This window comes from Triticum aestivum, chromosome 3A (genome assembly GCF_018294505.1).
Source record: "Triticum aestivum cultivar Chinese Spring chromosome 3A, IWGSC CS RefSeq v2.1, whole genome shotgun sequence".
Classification (NCBI taxonomy): domain Eukaryota; kingdom Viridiplantae; phylum Streptophyta; class Magnoliopsida; order Poales; family Poaceae; genus Triticum; species Triticum aestivum.
Genome location: NC_057800.1, coordinates 527128987 through 527153701, shown reverse-complemented (window position 1 = coordinate 527153701; position 24715 = coordinate 527128987). Strand labels below are relative to the sequence as shown.

The window sequence follows — 24715 nt, the reverse complement described above, 5'->3', positions numbered from 1 at the left end:
TTACCATGGATGTATATTTTTAACATTGGGACAACAAAAATAATAATGGACATGACCACGAGTCGAAGATGCTTTTGCAACAAGGGGTTGTTGCAATTGCAACTAGACTCTGTTGCAAAAGTGATATTGACGGCCACAAACCAAAGATGCTTCTACAACATGGGTCATTTTAAGATTGCAATAAGGATCTTGTTGGAGTGAGAAAAACAGAGAATAGAAATGCAGATATAATCGCACAGAGATTAGACAGCCGGATCTCATGACGGGACCGATCTTTTTTTTCAATAGATAAGCCGGCCGACGCGTAACACTCATTTTTTATTTGCGGAGAAGTCAGCGCCACCGTGTGTACGCCAGTCGCCACCCACACCCAGTCGTGTCGCCTTCGCTTGCTCTCGGCAACTCGGGCTCGCGCTCTTCGTGTCGTGTGTACCACCTTAGGTTGGGCCCCGGTCGGAGATAAGTTCCCATTCCATTGGCTGCTGGCTGCCTGGTCCACCACCCTGGACGTGGCTGTGCTCGCCCCGCCCCCGCGCCTATACATCCGTTCCGCCGACGGCACCCAAGACTCACCGCGCCCTCACAAGCCAACGGCCCAGACGCCATCGACGCGACGACGGCGACGACGACGATGACGGCGGGTCAGCCCCTCCGCGCCGATCCCCAGCAGCGCCGCCACAGCCCGCCGGCCCTCCACCCCGCCCTCGTGCCGTCCTACCCGCCCCCGGAGTCCGACAACGACGAGTCCTGGGTCTGGTCCCAGATCAAGGCCGAGGCGCGCCGCGACGCCGACGCCGAGCCGGCGCTCGCCTCCTTCCTCTACGCCACCGTGCTCTCCCACCCGTCCCTCGAGCGCTCCCTCTCCTTCCACCTCGCCAACAAGCTCTGCTCCTCCACCCTCCTCTCCACGCTCCTCTACGACCTCTTCGTCGGCTCCCTCGCCGCGCACCCCACCATCCGCGCCGCCGCCGTCGCCGACCTCCTTGCCGTGCGCTCCCGGGACCCCGCCTGCGCCGGCTTCTCCCACTGCCTCCTCAACTACAAGGGCTTCCTCGCCGTCCAGGCCCACCGCGTCGCGCACGTGCTCTGGGCGCAGAACCGCCGCGCCCTCGCGCTCGCGCTCCAGTCCCGGGTCGCCGAGGTCTTCGCCGTCGACATCCACCCGGCCGCCGCCATCGGCAAGGGCGTCCTCCTGGACCACGCCACCGGCGTCGTCATCGGCGAGACGGCCGTCGTCGGCGACAACGTCTCCATCCTCCACCACGTGACGCTGGGCGGGACCGGCAAGGCGGTGGGCGACCGGCACCCCAAGATCGGGGACGGCGTTCTGATTGGCGCCGGGGCGACGATCCTGGGCAACGTGCTGATTGGCGCCGGGGCCAAGATCGGTGCGGGGTCGGTGGTGCTCATCGATGTGCCGCCGAGGAGCACCGCGGTGGGGAACCCCGCGAGGCTGATCGGCGGGAAGAAGGGGGACGACATGCCTGGGGAGTCCATGGACCATACCTCCTTCATACAGCAGTGGTCAGACTACACCATTTGAGGCATTGAGCAGAGCAAGATACCACTGTCCTCCTCTGTAACCCGCAATACTAATGCCCAGTCACGTCCATTTCTTTCGAATAGTGAACTGGTGCTAGTCTTTCTTACTGTAAGATCTGTCTCCTATGAGGAGAATGCAGCCCCGGCAAATGTACTGAACTGGAAGTTTACCCTGTAACAGTAATTTAAGAGATGCAATGGTTATTACTCACGTTGCATCCTCGAGGGCTTTGTAATACTCGCATACATAATTTTGACGACATAGTTGCTGTTGGTACTTGGTACAAATCAAATTGCTCATCTCCATCCTCCACAATGTACTGAAAGTTCTTTCTGCAATTCCAAATTCCAAAGAGAAGGTGAGAACTTATGTACCTGCTTGTCTCCCTCAATATTATTTAATCGATTGCAATTTTTTGTTGGTAGCTTACCAAGCTGGCCGTTGGCTGCATGGTCTCTCAATATATATTGGATCCTGATAAGTGTCACTCGCCAGCTACGAGCACATGGCAACTTCGATCGTTTTAGACGGCAAGTTTAGTGACGCGAGGATGACAACTTTAGTTGCAAAGCATGCCAACTTTCGTGCTTTAGTTTATTTTTGACAGAAACTTGCCGTTTGTCACTGAAAATTGTCATCCTTGCGTGGCTGAAATTGCCATCAAAAAATGTTAGGTCCGCAGTGTCACGCATCTGATATGTGGCACTTCTCATTAAGGTATATTTTCAGAAGTGTCGTTTTCTTTGGAGAAATTGGGAACACCAAAGTCTCCACACAGGATGTGCGAAATAAAACAGATCAGGCATGAGATATACTTCAAAGAAAACTAGCAGCTAGTAGGTGGTAAACACTATAGCAGCACATTGTTTTAATTGTTTATAATAGAAAAAGCACATGGTTTTAGTTAATCCTGTGGGTGATTGGTACGGGATCCTTGAGTGTTGACACGAAGTGCTAGGTTTTATATGCCTCCTGTATCGGTTCGTATGGTCTGTGTAGTGTATGGAAAAATTCATGGATGTTTTTTCTGTAGACTGTTTCGTATGAATTTTGATTCAGTGTAACTTCATTAAATTTCTTTCATTTCTCTAGGATTCAACGTATCCTGACGTCTGATCTCCTATGTACTTATTTCCTATTCTTTTTGTCTTTGAAATCTTGCGAATCATAAGACTCTCGACCTCGGTGACTCTATTTCCGGGGAGAAGCAAGCACCTTCTGTTTAAAACTGTTTCTGTAACACCTAGTGCATACAGCTTGATGAGATTTAAAACTGTTTCTGTAACACCAAGTAACGCCGCAAGGTGAATTTTGCATGAAAAAAAATGCTGTAAAGTACTAGATGAGATGATCGAGAGGCGCCAAGTTGCCCGGCTCTCATCAGCCCCAGCTTCAGTATTCCTATAAGATGGACAGTGTTGATGATATTGGCGTTGGCCGATGGTGACATGAAATGTTTTCTAAAAACAGAGAATAATGACCATTGATAGTGGCAATGAATTTCCTGCATGCGTTGCAGTATTCTCTTGAGTTGCTGCAATTGCGCCCCTTGAAGCTTACCCGCAGACATGTTACTTTCGGCGGAGCTGTGATTGTATTTGCCTGACTTTGACAATTCGATCGCACGGGCACCCATCGGATTGTGCCAAAGCAATTCGTCGAGGACGACATGATATTCTTTGAGATCGACTTGTGCTCGCATTTTTCCACAAAAGTGGAAAAGGAATTGTGCTCACATTATTGGTGGACCTCGTGTTAATCTAGAGATCTATCTCTAGAATGCCACCGTTTTCGTAAAAAGAACTACAAATATAGTAGTATATCTTTTGGTCGCCTGAGCACCAAGAAAAACAACATTTCTCTACGTTAGCACAGCATCCTTTGGATGTTGTTTCATTTGCAGCTTTACTCCGTCAGGTAATGGCCCCTTTTCCCGCAAAAAAAAAAGGTAATGGCCCTTCGCTTTGGGGAATGAAAACTTTCTATTAGTAGCAGCTAATAGAAATTACCAATTTTCTGATTATTAATCTAGAAATAAATCATGACCATAACAGCAGCAGTATTTATCTCATACTAATATGCTTAAACATGCCAGAGAGAGTACTAGACATAGAATTGGCATATCTATGAACATGCTAAGTACTGCAAACACATAAGCCATTAAACGGGGATGAATTGATCATACCTTCCAGTCGTCCACGTCAAAGCCGCGACGGCGACTGGCAGCTGCATGCAGCGGTGTTCTTGCGGCCTTCTTCTTTGTGGCGTCGGAGTTGTCACCCGTGGCGTAGGTGGGTCGAGGACGTAGTCTAAGTAGTGTTCGAAGACAACCGGAGGCTAGCAGTCGTGGCGAGATGCTATGCAAAAACCTAACACCCTTGCCCCAACGTAGGATCATAAAAAACAGGGTTTTGGAGGCCTGCTTCCTCGTACAGTTGTGCACGTGGTCGACGTGATGGGATCGCCAGAAGCAGCACAACAACAAGAGAAATGAATAATGATGGTGGGTTGTGATGGAGGAGGCGGAACATATACGATCTCTGAAGGCTAGGGTTACTACCGCCTCCAATATATATGATGTCAAGTAAGGAGATGTGAAGCTAGGCCCATGCGAGACCGGTTAAATTAAACACGCACCTAGATCTCGGAGGCACCTGTATTTTCAGTGGAGTCCGGTTAAATTAAACACACACCTAGAGCAAAGAGCTACACTTCTCGACAACTGAACAAATGTACAATGCTTTGAATTGTCAGTTTTCGAAAAGATAGATTCACCAATTGTTTTACTTATACTAGCCCGTTGAAGGCTAACCCACGTGTGGAGCATATTAGTGATCTTATTAGAGATTACCCTATCTCATAGACTGTGACCATCCCTCGGGCGTCTTCCAAATATAGCTATGTAGGATAGCATCTCCTCTTATACAAGTCTCAAAATGCATTAAGATGAAAGTCAACCTATCATATAGTGAGCAGTGCATATCAAATGAAGTGCGTTAGTAAAGTTACTCTCCTCCAATGAGTAGCTTGTTTTCCCAGGTCCTACTTCATGGGATCTCTGATCATACCCATCACTCTCGATGCATATTCTATCACAATGCATGATTGTTGGGGAACGTTGTAACGCCCTCGATGCGGCTATATCTCCCACATGTCGAAGCATGACTTAGAGGCATAACCGCATTGCAAGCAATGTCGCAAGTGAGGTAATCTTCGCACAACCCATGTAATACATAAGGGAAAAAGATACATAGTTGGCTTACAATCGCCACTTCACACAATTACATGAATAAAGCATTACATCATCCAAATACACTCAAGGTCCGACTACGGAACCAAAATAAACGAAGACTACCCAAATGCTACACAGATCCTCGATCGACCCCAACTGGGCTCCTCTACTGATCAACTGGAAAACGGAACAACATGACGAACGAGATCTTCATCGAGCTCCTCCTTTGAGCTTGGTTGCGTCATCTGCACGGTTCAACGGCACCTGCAAGCTGGTTTTGGAAGTATTTGTGAGTCACGGGGACTCAACAATCTCACACCCTCGCGATCAAGACTATTTAAGCTTATAGGTAGGGTAAAAGGAAGTTTTGTGATAAGATAATTGGTAACGAGCAACAAGTAACAAAAGTAAATAAAGTGCAGCAAAGTGGTCCAATCCTTTTTGTAGCAAAGGACAAGCCTGGACAAACTCTTATATGATGTAAAGCGCTCCCGAGGACACATGGGAATATCGTCAAGTTAGGTTTCATCACGTTCATATGATCCGCGTTCGGTACTTTGATAATTTGGTATGTGGGTGGACCGGTGCTTGGGTACTGCCCTTACTTGGACAAGTATCCCACTTATGATTAACCTCTATTGCAAGCATCCGCAACTACAACAAAAGTATTAAGGCAAACCTAACCATAGCATGAAACATATGGATCCAAATCAGCCCCTTACGAAGCAACGCATAAACTAGGGTTTAAGCTTCTGTCACTCTAGCAACCCATCATCTACTTATTACTTCCCAATGCCTTCCTCTAGGCCCCAATAGTGGTGAAGTGTCATGTAGTCGACGTTCACATAACACCACTAGAGGAGAGACAACATACATCTCATCAAAATATCGAACGAATACCAAATTCACATGACTACTAATAGCAAGACCTCTCCCATGTCCTCAGGAACAAACATAACTACTCACAAAGCATATTCATGTTCATAATCAGAGGGGTATTAATATGCATAAAGGATCTGAACATATGATCTTCCACCGAATAAACCAACTAGCATAAACTACAAGGAGTAATCAACACTACTAGCAACCCACAAATACCAATCCCAGACTTGGAGACAAGAATTGGATACAAGAAATGAACTAGGGTTTGAGATGAGATGGTGCTGGTGAAGATGTTGATGGAGATTGCCCTCTCCCGATGAGAGGAGCGTTGGTGATGACGATGGCGATTATTTCCCCCTCCCGGAGGGAAGTTTCCCTGGTAGAACAGCTCCGTTGGAGCCCTAGATTGGTTCCGCCAAGGTTCCGCCTCGTGGCGGCGGAGTCTTGTCCAGAAAGATGGCTTATGATTTTTTTCCTCATCGAAAGACTCCATATAGCAGAAGATGGTCATCGGAGGGCCACCAGGGGGCCCACGAGGTAGGGCGCGCGCCCAGGGGGGTAGGGCGCGCCCCCACCCTCGTGGGTAGGGTGTGGCCCCCCTGGTGAACTTCTTGCGCCCAGTATTTTTTATATATTCCGAAAATGTCTTCCGTGAAGTTTCAGGACTTTTGGAGCTGTGCAGAATAGGTCTCTAATATTTGCTCCTTTTCCAGCCCAGAATCCCAGCTGCCGGCATTCTCCCTCTTTATGTAAACCTTGTAAAATAAGAGAGAATAGACATAAGTATTGTGACATAATGTTTAATAACAACCCATAATGCAATAAATATCGATATAAAAGCATGATGCAAAATGGACGTATCAACTCCCACAAGCTTAGACCTCGCTTGTCCTCAAGCGAAAGCCGAAATCGAAAAATATGTCCACATGTTTAGAGATAGTGGTGTCGATAAAAATAAAATACGAACATGAGGGCATCATGATCATTCTTAGAACAACAAATTATATAATTCTTGTCATATGATCTCTTATGCTAGAGTAACAATTCAATCACAATTTCAAGTATGAATCATAAACTTCATTGAAAACTAACAAACTATAATCCCAGTCACTGGAGCAATTGGAATTTATCATAACATAGGAAAGAGTCAATATAAGAGCTTTTCAGCAAGTCCACATACTCAACTATCATATAGTCTTTCACAATTGCTAACACTCACGCAATACTTATGGGTATGGAGTTTTAATCGGACACAGAGAAAGATAGGGGCTTATAGTTTTGCCTCCCAATGTTTTACCTCAAGGGTAATGTCAACAATAATAGTTCATGAAAACTCACATCCAGTTAGCCATATATACCAGGATCTTTCCAACATGTTGTGCTTGCCAAAAGATAAAATGTAAAAAGGAAGGGTGGAGATCACCATGACTCTTATTACAAGGTAGGAGATAAAATTAAAAGATAGGCCCTTCGCAGAGGGAAGCAGAGGTTGTCATGCGCTTTTATGGTTGGATGCACAAGGTCTTAATGCGAAAGAACGTCACTTTATATTGCCACTTGTGATGTGGACCTTTATTATGCATTCTGTCGCTTTTATTTCTTCCATATCACACGATCGTATAAAGCTTATTTCCTCCCACAGTAGTAAGTCATACATATTTAGAGAGCAATTTTATTGCTTGCACCGATGACAACTTACTTGGAGGATCTTACTCAATCCATAGGTAGGTATGGTGGACTCTCATGGCAAAACTGGGTTTATGGATATTTGGAAGCACAAGTAGTATCTCTACTTGGTGCAAAGAATTGGCTAGCATGAGGGGGAAAGGCAAGCTCAATCATGTCGGATGATCCATGACAATATAATTTATCTCAGATGCAAGAAAACATAACCCATTACGTTGTCTTCCTTGTCCAACGTTAACTCTTTAGCATGTCATATTTTAATGAGTGCTCACAATCATAAAAGATGTCCAAGATAGTATATTTATATGTGAAGACCTCTCTTTCTTTATTACTTCCTATTAATTGCAACGATGACCAAAACTATGGTTGTCAACTCTCAACAGCTTTTATTCATCATACTTTTTCTATGTGAGCTCATTACTCTCCATAAGATCCATATGATCTCTTTTATTTCTTTCTCTTTTCTTTTATTCACTCAAGATCATGGCAAAACAATCGAGCCCTTGACTCAACACTAATCTTTATTATATATAGCTCATGGACTCGATTACATAGAAGGATCATACAGCAAAACTCACAACTAGATCATACTAAAAACTTTATGCTACTAGATCAAGATATTATCAAAAGGATCGAACTAAGAAAAATGGTAAAGATAAAAGTTGTGGTGATACAATACCGGGGCACTCCCCCAAGCTTGGTAGTTGCCAAGGGGAGTGCCCATACCATGTGATTATGTCTCTTTTGTTGATGAAGAAGATGGTGGTTTTGTTGATGGCGTAGGTTTGTCGTCCTTCTTCCAAGGCATAGGCTCACCATCATAGAAGGATGATCGAGTCTCCTGAAACCTCAAATCTGCAGCCATACTCATCCTCTTGAATCTATATTCATACTCACAGTTTTGATTTTGCAGGTCATAGATCTGGGCTTGGAGGTGCTCGATTTTCTCATGAAGCTTGAAGATGGCCTCCCCAATGTCCTTGACGTCCAACTTGTGGTTATTGGTGAACTCCATGATCATAATGTGATTGGAATCGAGTCCACGCTCCACCATCTCCTGACACTTGAAAACTTCTTGCTCCAATGCCTCGAGCCTTGCCTCCGTGCTTTCGGTCTTCCTTGGTCCCTCAACATCACGGATGTGCAACAACCCCTCATGCATCTCAATGGTTTGAGGGTGTTGCAGCACTTCCACGAGGTAGGGGTTGATGACCTTCTCGAAGAACTGGTCCTTGGGGGCACTTGAAGATGACATGACGACCTGGATCTGTCAGAAAAACAGCTCGAAACAAAGACAAGAGATTTTTGCGTGATACTGTGGTCAAAACCTTCGGGAGATTATATAATGAATTTTTACCGTCCAAAATACATGTCGTGTAAGAAAACGGAGTCCAGAGAGCACACGAGGTTCCCACGAGGTAGGGGGCGCGCCCATGGGGGTAGGGCGCGCCCTCCACCCTCGTGGAGCCCTCGTGTCCTTCCCGGACTGCTTCTTATTTTTCTATTTTTCTAAATATTCCAAAACGGAAGAAAATTGCCATTAGAACTGTTTTGGAGTAGGTTTACTTACCGTATCACAAACCTATTCCTTTTCGGAGTCTGAAATGTTCCGGAAAGTGTCCCTTATGTATTCCTCCGGGGTTACGGTTTCAATAACATTGGTTTCAACATTTATAGGATTACCTGAGATATAATGTTTAATTCTTTGACCATTCACCACCTTCGGATTTGTGCCTTTGAAGTTGTTGATTTTTATGGCACCGGAACGATAGACCTCCTCGATAACGTAAGGACCTTCCCATTTAGAGAGAAGTTTTCCTGCAAAAAATCTTAAACGAGAGTTGTATAACAATACACAATCACCTACATTAAACTCACGCTTTTGTATCCTTTTGTCATGCCATCTTTTAACCTTTTCTTTAAACAATTTGGCATTCTCATAGGCTTGGGTTCTCCATTCATCAAGTGAGCTAATGTCAAATAACCTTTTCTCACCGGCAAGTTTGAAATCATAATTGAGCTCGCCCAATAAGCCTTATGTTCTAGTTCGAGAGGTAAGTGACATGCTTTTCCATAAACCATTTTATACGGAGACATACCCATAGGATTTTTATATGCAGTTCTATAGGCCCATAATGCATCATCAAGTTTCTTGGAACAATTCTTTCTAGATCTATTAACAGTCTTTTGCAAAATTAATTTGAGTTCTCTATTACTCAATTCTACTTGACCACTAGACTATGGGTGATAAGGAGATGCAATTCTATGATTAACATCATATTTAGCAAGCATTCTACGGAAAGCACCATGAATAAAATGTGAACCACCATCAGTCATTAAGTATCTAGGGACTCCAAACCTTGGAAAAACAACTTCTTTAAGCATCTTAACAGAGGTTTTATGATCAGCACTACTAGTTGGAATAGCGTCTACCCACTTAGTAACGTAATCAACAGCAACTAAAATATGTGTGTATCCATTGGAGGCAGGAAAAGGTCCCATATAATCAAAGCCCCAAACATCAAATGGTTCAATAACAAGTGAATAATTCATAGGCATTTCTTGACGTCTACTAATATTACCAATTCTTTGACATTCATCACAAGACAAGACAAACTTACGAGCATCCTTGAAGAGAGTAGGCCAATAAAAACCGGATTGCAATACCTTATGTGCAGTTCTATCTCCAGCATGGTGTCCTCCATAAGCCTCGGAATGACACTTGCGTAGGATCTGTTCCTGTTCATGCTCAGGTACACAACGTCTAATAACACCATCTACTCCTTTATAAAGATGTGGGTCATCCCAAAAGTAATGCCTCAAATCATAGAAAACCTTTTTCTTTTGTTGGTATGTGAAACTAGGTGGTATAAATTTAGCAACAATATAATTAGCATAATCAACATACCATGGAGTAGTACGAGAAGCATTTATGACATTATTGTTCATCAGGAAAGCTATCATCAATAGGTAGTGGGTCATCAAGCACATTTTCTAACCTAGACAAGTTGTCTGCAATGGGGTTCTCAGCTCCCTTTCTATCAACAATATGCAAATCAAATTCTTGTAGCAGGAGAACCCATCTAATAAGTCTAGGTTTAGCATCTTTCTTTTCCATAAGGTATTTAATAGCAGCATGATCAGTGTGAATAGTTACTTTAGAATCAACAATATAAGGCCTGAACTTATCACAAGCAAATACAACTGCTAAGAATTCTTTTTCAGTAGTAGCATAATTTCTCTGAGCATTGTCTAGAGTTTTACTAGCATATTGAATAACATTTAATTTCTTATCAACTCTTTGCCCTAGAATAGCACCTACATCATAATCACTAGAATCACACATAATTTCAAAGGGTAAATTCCAATCGGGTGGCTGAACAATAGGTGCAGAGATCAATGCTTTCTTAAGTATTTCAAATGCTTCTACGCAATCATCATAAAAAACAAATGGTATATCTTTTTGTAATAAATTAGTTAGAGGCCGAGAAATTTTTGAGAAGTCCTTAATGAACCTCCTATAAAAACCGGCATGACCAAGGAAACTTCTTATACCTTTGATGTCCTTGGGACATGGCATCTTTTCAATAGCATCAACCTTGGCTTTATCAACTTCAATACCTCTTTCAGAAACTTTATGCCCCAAGACAATACCTTCATTAACCATAAAGTGGCACTTCTCCCAATTCAAGAAAAGGTTAGTTTCTTCACATCTCTGCAAAACTCGATCAAGGTTGCTTAAGCAATCATCAAAAGAGGATCCATAGACAGAGAAATCGTCCATGAAAACCTCACAAATCTTTTCACAAAAGTCAAAGAATATAGCCATCATGCATCTTTGTAAGGTAGCAGGTGCATTACATAAACCAAAAGGCATACGTCTATAATTAAAAGTACCGAACGGGCAAGTAAAAGTGGTCTTAGATTGATCATCAGCAGACACATGTATTTGAGAGAAACCAGAATAACCATCTAGAAAGCAAAATGTATGTTTGGATAATCTTTCTAGCATTTGATCAATAAAAGGTAAGGGGTAATGATCTTTTTTAGTAGCCTTATTTAATTTGCGGAAATCAATTACCATCCTATAACCTGTAATAATTCTTTGCGGAATCAATTCATCTTTATCATTAGGAACGATAGTAATACCTCCCTTTTTAGGGACACAATGGACAGGACTTACCCACTGACTATCAGCAACGGGATAAATTATACCTGCCTCAAGGAGCTTTAGTATTTCCTTTCTTACCACTTCTTTCATCTTAGGATTCAGCCGTCGTTGGTGATCACGAACTGGTTTGGCATCTTTCTCCAAATTTATTTTGTGTTGACATAGTGTGGGACTAATGCCCTTAAGATCATCGAGAGTATATCCAATAGCAGCACGGTGCTTCTTAAGAGTTTTCAATAGTCTCTCTTCTTCATGCTCTGAAAGGTTAGCACTAATAATAACAGAACATATCTTTTTCTCATCAAGATAAGAATATTTAAGAGTATCAGGTAACGGTTTGAGCTCAAACACGGGATCACCCTTGGGTGGAGGAGGATACCCTAGGATTTCAACATGCAAATTGTGTTTCAGGATGGGTTCCTATTTAAAGAATACTTCATCTATTTCCCTTCTTTCATTCATAAACATATCATTTTCATGGTCTAGCAAATATTGTTCTAAAGGATCACTAGGAGGCACGACAATAGAAGCAAGACCAATAATTTCATCTTTACTAGCAATTCCTCTTCACGGTGTTGTCTACGAAATTTAGAGAAATTAAATTCATGAGACATATCACCTAAACCAATAGTAACAACATCCTTTTTGCAATCCATCTTAGCGTTAACTATGTTCAAGAAGGGTCTACCAAAAATAATGGGACAAAAGCTATCTTGTGGGGAGCCAAGAACAAGAAAATTAGCAGGATATTTAGTTTTCCCACACAAGACTTCAACATCTCTAACAATTCCCATTGGTGAAATAGTATCTCTATTGGCAAGTTTAATTGTGACATCAATATCTTCTAACTCAGCGGGTGCAATGTCATGCATAATTTCTTTGTATAAGTCAAAAGGTATAGCACTAGCACTGACACCCATATCACATAAGCCATGATAACAATGATCTCCTGTTTTAACAGAAATAGCAGGCATGGCTACCAAAGATCTAGGTTTATCTTTAGCACAAGGTTTAGCTATTCTAGCAGTCTCATCATGGAAATGAATAACATGCCCATCAATATTATCAGACAAGAGATCTTTAACAATAGCAATATTAGGTTCAACTTTAATTTGCTCAGGAGGTGTATAGGTTCTAATATTGCTTTTACGAACCACAATTGAAGCTTTAGCATGATCTTTTATCCTAACAGGAAAAGGTGGTTTCTCAACATAAGCAGTAGGAACAATAGGATCATTATAAGTGATAGTCTTTTCTTCAACTTTAATAGGTGCATCTACTTTTACTTCTATGGGAGGATGATATTTAAACCACTTCTCCCTAGGGAGATCAACATGAGTAGCAAAAGATTCACAGAAAGAAGCTACTATCTCAGAGTCAAGTCCATATTTAGTGCTAAATTTACGGAAAACATCAGTATCCATAAAAGATTTAACACAATCAAACTTAGGTGTCATACCTGACTCCTTACCTTCGTCAAGGTCCCAATCTTCAAAGTTGCGTTTAATTATTTCCAATAAATCCCATTTGAATTCAATAGTCTTCATCATAAAAGAGCCATCACAAGAAGTATCAAGCATGGTGCGATCATTATTAGAAAGCCGAGCATATAAATTTTGAATAATTTTTTCTCTTGAGAGCTCATGATTGGGGCATGAATAGAACATTGATTTAAGCCTCCCCCAAGCTTGAGTGATGCTTTCTCCTTCGCGAGGCCAAAAATTATATATATAATTGCGATCACGATGAACAAGATGCATAGGATAAAACTTCTGATGAAATTCCAATTTCAATTGTTTGTAGTTCCATGATCCCATATCATCACATAGCCTATACCATGTCAATGCATATCCCTTCAAATATAAAGGGAAGACCTTCTTCTTAATAACATCCTCGGGCACACCTGCAAGCTTAAATAATCCACAAACTTCATCCACATATATTTGGTGCTCATCGGGATGCATTGTTCCGTCTCCTGCAAAAGGATTAGCTAGCAGCTTTTCTATCATACCCGAAGGAATCTCAAAGTAGACATTTTCATTTTCTATAGGTTCAATAGGTTGAGGAGCAACTCTTTGATCTACTGGTCGGGGTGAAGATACCCCGAACAAGCCCCTCAGAGGATTACTTTCCATAGTAACAAGTGACAGTAAATTTCAGCACACTATATAAATTTTTCCTTACCAAATTCCACCTACCAAAGGCGCTTCACTCCCCGGCAACGGCGCCAGAAAAGAGTCTTGATGACCCACAAGTATAGGGGATCTATCATAGTCCTTTCGATAAGTAAGAGTGTCGAACCCAACGAGGAGCAGAAGGAAATGATAAGCGGTTTTCAGCAAGGTATTCTCTGCAAGCACTGAAATTATAGGTAACATATAGTTTTGTGATAAGATAATTGGTAATGAGCAACAAGTAACAAAAGTAAATAAAGTGCAGCAAAGTGGCCCAATCCTTTTTGTAGCAAAGGACAAGCCTGGACAAACTCTTTTATGATGTAAAGCGCTCCCGAGGACACATGGGAATATCGTCAAGCTAGGTTTCATCACGTTCATATGATTCACGTTCGGTACTTTGATAATTTGGTATGTGGGTGGACCGGTGCTTGGGTACTGCCCTTAATTGGACAAGTATCCCACTTATGATTAACCTCTATTGCAAGCATCCGCAACTACAACAAAAGTATTAAGGCAAACCTAACCATACCATGAAACATATGGATCCAAATCAGCCCCTTACGAAGCAACGCATAAACTAGGGTTTAAGCTTCTGTCACTCGAGCAACTCATCATCTACTTATTTCTTCCCAATGCCTTCCTCTAGCCCCAAATAGTGGTGAAGTGTCATGTAGTCGATGTTCACATAACACCACTAGAGGAGAGACAACATACATCTCATCAAAATATCGAACGAATACCAACTTCACATGACTACTAATAGCAAGACTTCTCCCATGTCCTCAGGAATAAATGTAACTACTCACAAAGCATATTCATGTTCATAATCAGAGGGGTATTAATATGCATAAAGGATCTGGACATATGATCTTCCACCGAATAAACCAACTAGCATCAACTACAAGGAGTAATCAACACTACTAGCAACCCACAGGTACCAATCCCAGACTTGGAGACAAGAATTGGATACAAGAGATGAACTAGGGTTTGAGATGAGATGGTGCTGGTGAAGATGTTGATGGAGATTGCCCTCTCCCGATGAGAGGAGCGTTGGTGATGACGATGGCGATGATTTCCCCCTCCCGGAGGGAAGTTTCCTCGGCAGAACAGCTCCGCCGGAGCCCTAGATTGGTTCCGCCAAGGTTCTGCCTCGTGGCGGCGGAGTCTCGTCCGGAAAGATGGCTTATGATTTTTTCCTCATCGAAAGACTCCATATAGCAAAAGATGGTCATCGGAGGGCCACCAGGGGGCCCACGAGGTAGGGGGGCGCGCCCAGGGGGGTAGGGCGCGCCCCCACCCTCGTGGGCAGGGTGTGTCCCCCCTGGTGAACTTCTTGCGCTAAGTATTTTTTATATATTCTGAAAATGACTTCCGTGAAGTTTCAGGACTTTTGGAGCTGTGCAAAATAGGTCTCTAATATTTGCTCCTTTTCCAGCCCAGAATCCCAGCTGCTGGCATTCTCCCTCTTTATGTAAACCTTGTAAAATAAGAGAGAATAAGCATAAGTATTGTGACATAATGTGTAATAACAACCCATAATGCAATAAATATCGATATAAAAGCATGATGCAAAATGGACGTATCAGTGCCTAAGAATAATTTTGACCGCTGTCCAATGATCTACTCTTTGATCACTATTGTGCCCCCTTGCCAAACTCATGGCAAGGCATACAACAGGTCGGGTACACAACATAGCATACTTTATAGAACCTATGGCTCAGGCATAGGGAATGACTTTCATTCTCTTTCTTTGTTTTTGCCGTGGTCGGGTTTTGAGTCTTACTCAACTTTACACCTAGCAATACAGGCAAGAACTCCTTCTTTGACTGTTCCATTTTGAACTACTTCAAAATCTTGTCAAGGTATGTACTCATTGAAAAATCTTATCAAGTGTCTTGATCTATCTCTATAGATCTTGATGCCCAATATGTAAGCAGCTTCACCGAGGTCTTTCTTTGAAAAACTCCTTTCAAACACTCCTTTATGCTTTCCAGAAAATTCTACATCATTTACGATCAACAATATGGCATGCACATATACTTATCGGAAAGGTTGTAGTGCTCCGACTCACTTTCTTGTAAATACAGGCTTCACCGCAAGTCTGTATAAAACTATATGCTTTGATCAACTCATCAAAGCATATATTCCAACTCCGAGATGCTTGCACCAGTCCATAGATGGATCGCTGGAGCTTGCACATTTTGTTAGCACCTTTAGAATTGACAAAACCTTCTGGTTGCATCATATACAACTCTTCTTTAATAAATCCATTAAGGAATGTAGTTTTGATATCCATTTGCCATATTTCATAAATGTGGCAATTGCTGACATGATTCAGACAGACTTAAGAATCAATACGAGTCAGAAAAACTCATCATAGTCAATACCTTGAACTTGTCGGAATTTTTTTTGCGACAATTCAAACTTTGTAGATAGTAACACTACCATCAACGTCCATCTTCCTCTTGAAGATCCATTTATTCTCAATGGCTTGCCAATCATCGGGCAAGTCCACCAAACTCCACACTTTGTTCTTATATATGGATCCTATCTCAGATTTCATGGCCTCAAGCCATTTCGCGGAATCTGGGCTCATCATCGCTTCCTCGTAGTTCGTAGGTTCGTGATGGTCTAGTAACATGACTCCCCGAACAGGATTGCCGTACCACTCTGGTGCAGACCGTACTCTGGTTGACCTACGAGGTTCGGTAGTAACTTGATCTGAAGTATCATGATCATCATCATTAGCTTCCTCACTAATTGGTGCAGACATCACTGGAACTGATTTCTATGATGAACCATTTTCCAATTCGAGAGAAGGTACAACTACCTCATCAAGTTCTACTTTCCTCCCACTCTCTTCTTTCGAGAGAAACTCCTTCTCTAGAAAGGATCCATTCTTAGCAATGAATATCTTGCCTTCAGATCGGTGATAGAAGGTGTACCCAAAAGTTTCCTTTGGGTATCCTATGAAGACGCATTTCTATGATTTGGGTTCGAGCTTATCAGGCTGAATTTTTTTCACATAAGCATCGCAACCCTGAACTTTAAGAAACAACCTTAGGTTTCTTGCCAAACCACAGTTCATACGGTGTCGTCTCAACTGATTTAGATGGTGCCCTATTTAACGTGAATGCAACTGTCTCTAATGCATAACCCCATAACGTAAATCGGTAAGAGACATCATAGATCGTACCATATCCAATAAAGTATACAACGTTCAGACACACCATTACCCTGTGGTGTTCCAGGTGGCGTGAGTTGCGAAACTATTCCACATTGTTTCAAATGAAGACCAAACTCGTAACTCAAATATTCGCCTCCACGATCAGATTGTAGAAACTTTATTTTCTTGTTACAATGATTTTCCACTTCACTCTGAAATTCTTTGAACTTTTCAAATGTTTCATACTTATGTTTCATTAAGTAGATATACCCATATCTGCTCAAATCATCTGTGAAGGTCAGAAAATAACTATATCCGCCACGAGCCTCAACACTCATCGGACCGCATACATCAGTATGTATTATTTCCAATAAGTCAGTGGCTCGCTCCATTGTTCCGGAGAACAGAGTCTTAGTCATCTTGCCCATGAGACATGGTTCGCAAGCATCAAGTGATTCATAATCAAGTGATTCCAAAAGCCCATCAACATGGAGTTTCTTCATGCGCTTTACACCAATATGACCTAAACGGCAGTGCCACAAATATGTTGCACTATCATTATCAGCTTTACATCTTTTGGCATCAATATTATGAATATGTGTATCACTATGATCGAGATTCAGTAAACCATTTATATTAAGTGTATGACCATAGAAGGTTTTATTCATGTAAAGAGAACAATAATTATTCTTTGACTTAAATCAATAATTGTATTGCAATAAACATGATCCAATCATATTCATGCTCAACGCAAACACCAAATAACATTTATTTTAGGTTCAACACTAATCCCGAAGGTAAAAGGAGTGTGCAATGGTGATCTTATCAACCTTGAATCATTTCTAACACACATCGTCACCTTGCCCTTAACTAGTCTCCGTTCATTTTGTAATTCTTGTTTCGAGTTACTAATCTTAGCAACTGAACCGGTATCAAATACCCTGGGGTTACTATGAACACTAGTAAAGTACACATCAATAACATGTATATCAAATATACTTTTGTTCACTTTGTCATCCTTCTTATCCACCAAGTATTTGGGGTAGTTCCGCTTCTAGTGACCATTCCCTTTGTAGTAGAAGCACTCAGTTTCAGGCTTAGGTCTAGCTTTGGGCTTCTTCATGGGAGTGGAAACTTGCTTGCCATTCTTCTTGAAGTTTCCTTTATTTCCCTTGCCCTTTTACTTGAAACTAGTGGTCTTGTCAACCATCAACACTTGATACTTTTTCTTGATTTCTACCTTCACCAATTTTAGCATTGCAAAGAGCTTGGGAATTGTTTTCGTTATCCCTTGCATATTATAGTTCATCACGAAGTTCCAGTAACTTGGTGATAGTGACTAGAGAACTCTCTCAATCACTATCTTATCCGAAAGATTTACTCCCGCTTGATTCAAGTGATTGTAGTACCCAGACATTTTGAGCACATGCTCACTAGCTGAGCTATTCTCCTCCATCTTGTAGGAAAAGTACTTGTCAGAGGTCTCATGCCTCATAACACGGGCATGAGTCTGAAATATCATTTTCGGCTCTTGGAACATCTCATATACTCCATGACGTTCAAAACATTTTTGAAGTCCCGGTTCTAAGCCTTAAAGCATGGTGCACAAAACTATCAAGTAGTCATCATATCGAGCTTGCCAAACTTTCATAACGTCCGTATCTGCTCCTGCAATAGGTATGTCACCTAGCGGTGCATCAAGGACATAATTCTTCTGTGCAGCAATGAGGATAATCCTCATATCACGGACCCAGTCCGCATCATTGCTACTATCGTCTTTCAACTTAGTTTTCTCTAGGAACATATCAAAAACATAGGGGAGCTATATCGCGAGCTATTGATATATAACATAGATATGCAAATACTATCAGTACTAAGTTCATGATAAATTAAGTTTAATTAATCATATTACTTAAGAACTCTCTCTTAGATAGACATCACTCTAGTCATCTAAATGATCACGTGATCCATATAAACTAAACCATGTCCAATCAACACATGAGATGGAGTAGTTTTCAATGGCGAACATCTCTATGTTGATCATATATACTATATGATTCACATTCGACCTTTCGGTCTCAGTGTTCTGAGGCCATATCTGTATATGCTAGGCTCGTCAAGTTTAACCTAAGTATTCTGCACATGCAAAACTGTCTTACACCCATTGTATGTGAACCTAGAGCTTATCACACCCGGTCATCACATGGTGTCTTGGCACGATGAACTGTAGCAACGGTGCATACTCAGGGAGAACACTTATATCTTGAAATTTAGTGAGGGATCATCTTATAATGCTACCATCGTACTAAGAAAAATAAGATGCATAAAAGATAAACATCACATGCAATCAAAATATGTGACATGATATGGCCATGATCATCTTGTGCCTTTGATCTCCATCTCCAAAGCAACGTCATGATCTCCATCATCATCTTGTAGCAATCGTAATGTCATTGTCGTCTTGCCAACTATTGCTTCTACAACAATCGCTACCGCATAGTGATAAAGTAAAGCAATTACATGGCGATTGCATTTCATACAATAAAGCGACAACCATAAGGCTCCTGCCAGTTGCCGATAACTTTTACAAAACATGATCATCTCATACATAAAAAATGTATCACATCATGTCTTGACCATATCACATCACAACATGCCCTGCAAAAACAAGTTAGATGTCCTCTACTTTGTTGTTGCAAGTTTTACATGGCTGCTACGAGCTTCTAGCAAGAACCGTTCTTACCTACGCATCAAAACCACAACGATTTTTCGTCAAGTGTGTTGTTTTAACCTTCAACAAGGACCAGCCATAGTCAAATTTGATTAAACTAAAGTTGGAGAAACATACACCCGCCAGCCACCTTTATGCAAAACAAGTTGCATGTCTGTCGGTGGAACCGATCTCATGAACGTGGTCACGTAAGGTTGGTCTGGGCCGCTTCATCCAACAATACCGCCGAATCAAAATAAGACGTTAGTGGTAAGCAATATGACTATGATCGCCCACAACTCTTTGTGTTCTACTTGTGCATATCATCTATGCATAGACCTGGCTCGGATGCCACTGTTGGGGAACATAGCATTGATAACCCACAAGTATAGGGGATCGCAACAGTTTTCGAGGGTAGAGTATTCAACCCAAATTTATTGATTCGACACAAGGGGAGCCAAAGAATATTCTCAAGTATTAACAGTTGAGTTGTCAATTCAACTACACCTGAAAGACTTAATATCTGCAGCAAAGTATTTAGTAGCAAAGTAGTATGGAAGAAACGGTAACGGTGGCACAAGTAACGGTAGCAGTTTTGTAGCAATTGTAACAGTGGCAACGGAAAAGTAACTAAGCAAAGATCAATATGTGAAAAGCTCGTAGGCAATGGATCAATGATGGATAATTATGTCGGATGCGATTCCTCATGCAACAGTTATAACATAGGGTGACACAGAACTAGCTCCAGTTCGTCAATGTAATGTAGACATGTATTCCAAATATAGTCATATGTGCTTATGGAAAAGAACATGCATGACATCTTTTGTCCTACCCTCCGGTGGCAGCGGGGTCCTATTGGAAACTAAGGGATATTAAGGCCTCCTTTTAATAGAGTACCAGACCAAAGCATTAACACTTAGTGAATACATGAACTCCTCAAACTACGGTCATCACCAGGAGTGGTCCCTATTATTGTCACTTCGGGGTTACCGGATCATAACACATAGTAGGTGACTATTGACTTGCAAAATAGGATCAAGAACTCACATATATTCATGAAAACATAATAGGTTCAGACCTGAAATCATGGCACTCGGGCCCTAGTGACAAGCATTAAACATAGCAAAGTCATAGCAACATCAATCTTAGAACATAATGGATACTAGGGATCAAACCCTAACAGAACTAACTTGATTACATGATAAATCTCATCCAACCCATCACCGTCCAACAAGCCTACGATGGAATTACTCACGCACGGCGGTGAGCATCATGAAATTGGTGATGGAGGAAGGTTGATGATGATGATGATGGCGACGGATTCCCCTCTCCGGAGCCCCAAACGGACTCCATATCAGCCCTCCCGATGACGATTAGGGCCTGGCGGCGGCTTTGTATCATAAAATGCGATGAATCCTTCTCTCTTATTTTTTCTCCTCGAACGTGAATATATAGACTTGGAGTTGACGTTGGTGGAGCCTCAGGGGGCCCACAAGGCAGGGGGCGTGCCCCAGGGGGGGGCCCCTGCACCCTCGTAGACAAGGTGTTGGCCCCCTTACGTGATTCTTTCGTCAGTATTTTTTATAAATTCCAAAACGTGTCTCCCTGAATTTCTAGGTCATTCCGAGAACTTTTATTTCTGCACAAAAATAACACCATCGCAATTCTGCTGAAAATAGCGTCAGCCCGGGTTAGTTCCATTCAAATCATGCAAGTTAGAGTCCAAAACAAGGTCAAAAATGTTTGGAGAAGTAGATACGTTGGAGATGTATCAAATCCCCCAAGCTTAAATCTTTGCTTGTCCTCAAGCAATTTACTTGACAAACTGAAAGTGATAAAGAAAAACTTTTACAAACTCTATTTGATCTTATTGTTGCAAATATGTAAAGCCAGCATTCAAGTTTTCAGCAAAGATTATGAACTAACCATATTCATAATAACATTTAGGTCTCATGTTTACTCATATCAATGGCATAATCAACTAGCGCACAGTAGTAATAAATCTCGGATGACAACACTTTCTCAAAACAATCATAAGATGATATAACAAGATGGTATCTCGCTAGCCCTTTCTGAGACCGCAAAACATAAATGCAGAGCACCCCTGAAGATCAAGTACTTACTAGACATTGTAATTCATGGTAAAAGAGATCCAGTCACAGTCATACTCAATGTAAATTAATAGCAATGCATGCGAATGACAACGGTGCTCTCCAACTGGTGCTTTTTAATAAGAAGATGATGACTCAACATAAAAGTAAATAGATAGGCCCTTCGTAGAGGGAAGCAGGGATTTGCAGAGGTGCCAGAGCTCGAGTTTTGAAACAAAGATAAATAATATTTTGAGTGGCATACTTTCATTGTCAACATAACAACCAAGAGATCTCGATATCTTCCATGCTACACACATTATAGGCGGTTCCCAAACAGAATGGTAAAGTTTATACTCCCCCACCACCAACAAACATCAATCCATGGCTTATCCGAAACAACGGGTGCCTCCAACTAACAACAATCCTGGGGGAGTTTTGTTTGCAATTATTTTGATTTGAGCATGGGACTGGGCATCCCGGTTACCGGCCATTTTCTCGTGAATGATGAGTGGAGTCCACTCATCTTGAGAATAACCCACCTAGCATGGAAGATATAGACAACCCTAGTTGATACATGAGCTATTTGAGCATACAAAACAGAATTTCATTTGAAGGTTTAGAGTTTGGCACATACAAATATACTTGGAACGACAGGTAGATACCGCTTATAGGAAGGTATGGTGGACTCATGTGGAATAACTTTGGGGTTTATGGAAGTGGATGCACAAGCAGTATTCCCGCTTAGTACAAGTGAAGGCTAGAAAGAGACTAGGAAGCGACCAACTAGAGATCGATAACAGTCATGAACATGCATTAAGATTAATCAACAATGAGTGCAAGCATGAGTAGGATATAAATCACCATGAACATAAATATCATGGATGCTATGTTGATTTTGTTTCAACTACATGCATGAACATGTGCCAAGTCAAGCCACTCGAATCATTCAAAGGAGGATACCACCCTATCATACCACATCACAACCATTTTAATAGCATGTTGGTACGCAAGGTAAACCATTATAAACTCCTAGCTGATTAAGCATGGCATGGGCAACTATAATCTCTAATTGTCATTGCAAACAAGTATCATTCATAATAGGCTAAATCAGGAATGATGAACTAATCATATTTACAAAAACAAGATAAGTCGAGTTCATACCAGCTTCTCTCATCACATTCAGTCCATCATATATCGTCATTATTTCCTTTCACTTGCACGACCGAATGGTGTGGATAATAATAGTGCACGTGCATTGGACTAAGCTGGAATCTGCAAGCATTTAATACAAGGGAGAAGACAAGGTAACATGGGCTCTTGGTTAAATCAACAATAATGCATATAAGAGCCACTCAACATTTTCATCATGGTCTTCTCCTCTCGACCCCCAAAGAACAAGAAAAGAAATAAAACTATTTACATGGGAAAGGTCCCAGCAAGCAAAATAAGAACGAGAAATATTTTTGGGTTTTCTTTTAATTACTACTACTACAGGCATGGAAAATAAACTAGCTACAACTAATTTTATTTTGTTTTTCTTAAGGTTTTTCAAACACACAAGAAGAAGGCTTGGAAAAGAAAATAAACTAGCATGGATAGTACAATGAAAAAGTATGAGCACTGACAACTGGCATGAGTGTGTGAAAATGAATGTAATGTCGGTGAGAAATACGTACTCCCCCAAGCTTAGGCTTTTGTCCTAAGTTGGTCTATGGCCACTGTTGGCCTGGTGGATATTCAAAGTTGTAGCTGGGGTCATAGTGAGATGCAGCAGCTACTGCTTGAAGAGCTGCAGCTTGGAGGCGAGCTTCCTCCGTCCTCCTCTCATACTCGTTCGCCTCCTCCCTGGTTATAACTAGCTCCTCTTTGCCTGAAAGTTAAAGAAAGTAGGAGCAGGGAGGGCAACATGGATAGTGCGCTGTCTGTCGAAGATTAGTCGGTACTGGAGGATCGTTCCTCTCAAGAAATTGATGGCGAACCATAGCATTATAATCTAGGTAAGAAGGAGGTAGTTCTATATCATTTCCATGTATAGGCACATTAAGATAATTATCTACATGAGTTGCATAAATGCCACCAAACAAATCTCCACTTATACCGTTAAGTTGCAACCTTCATGCAACAATGGCCCCAAGTTATATTGTTTATCACCTAATACCACACTTTTGAGGACACTAAGATCTGGAACGCACATGTGACAAGCCTCATCCTTACCGTTAATGCATCTACCAATAAAGAGAGAAAAATAATGTATGGAAGGGAAATGAATGCTCCCTATGGTAGCTTGTGTGATTTCCCTAGATTCCCCCACAGTGATACTAGCAAGAAAGTCTTTATATTCAGATTTGCGAGGTTCACTAACATTGCCCCAGTGCGGGAGTTTACAAGCATTATTAAAATCTTCTAGGTCCATAGTATATGATTTATCATAAAGATCAAATAAAACAGTGTGAGAATTGCGCGAGGATGTAAATTTAAACCTCCTCACAAAGGAATCAGTTAGGTAGTGATATTGCCGGCACTTATCTGACATGAAGTCCTCAAGATAAGCATTACACATATATGCGTCAAATTCATCCTTGATGCCTGCCTGGACCATAAATTCCTCTAACGGTCTTTCACAAGGCCGCACTTGAGCTTTCCTTGGTGGCTCATCGTCCAGCTCACGTATCGCAAGCCTTGGTCCTTGCTTCCATGAGGAACCACCTTGGTACATTTTCCTAAACATTTTCTTTCTCTGAAAAATTTCTGAAATTTTTAGTGACTCAAAATAATAGTGAACCAAACTCAACAAGATTGATAGCAACTACTCCTACAAGTGCCTAGAGGCTATATCATGCATTAAAACTACTTTTGACCACAAAAATTTGACATGCAAGCTCAAGAACAGGGTCACCTTAGCAGCAACAATTTGCAATAAATAAAGCACTAGAACAAAAACTAATTGGACCATTGGAGGAGTCACATACCGAAGAACAATCCCCCCAAATAGTCTTGTGAATGGAGCTTTGAGCAAGGAGATCGAAAATGGCAGCAAGATGAGCTAGAACACGGG

The 24715-nt window shown here is 41.6% G+C and overlaps 1 protein-coding gene across 1 annotated transcript; it reads left to right on the top strand.

Annotated features, from left to right (window-relative positions):
* The first annotated feature begins 429 nt into the window (after nt 1-429).
* Nucleotides 430-1753, top strand: LOC123062039 (probable serine acetyltransferase 1). The gene has a single exon (XM_044485344.1). The coding sequence runs from the start codon at nt 632-634 to the stop codon at nt 1541-1543; it is 912 nt and encodes a 303-aa protein (XP_044341279.1). The 5' UTR covers nt 430-631; the 3' UTR covers nt 1544-1753.
* Nucleotides 1754-24715: the final 22962 nt, after the last annotated feature.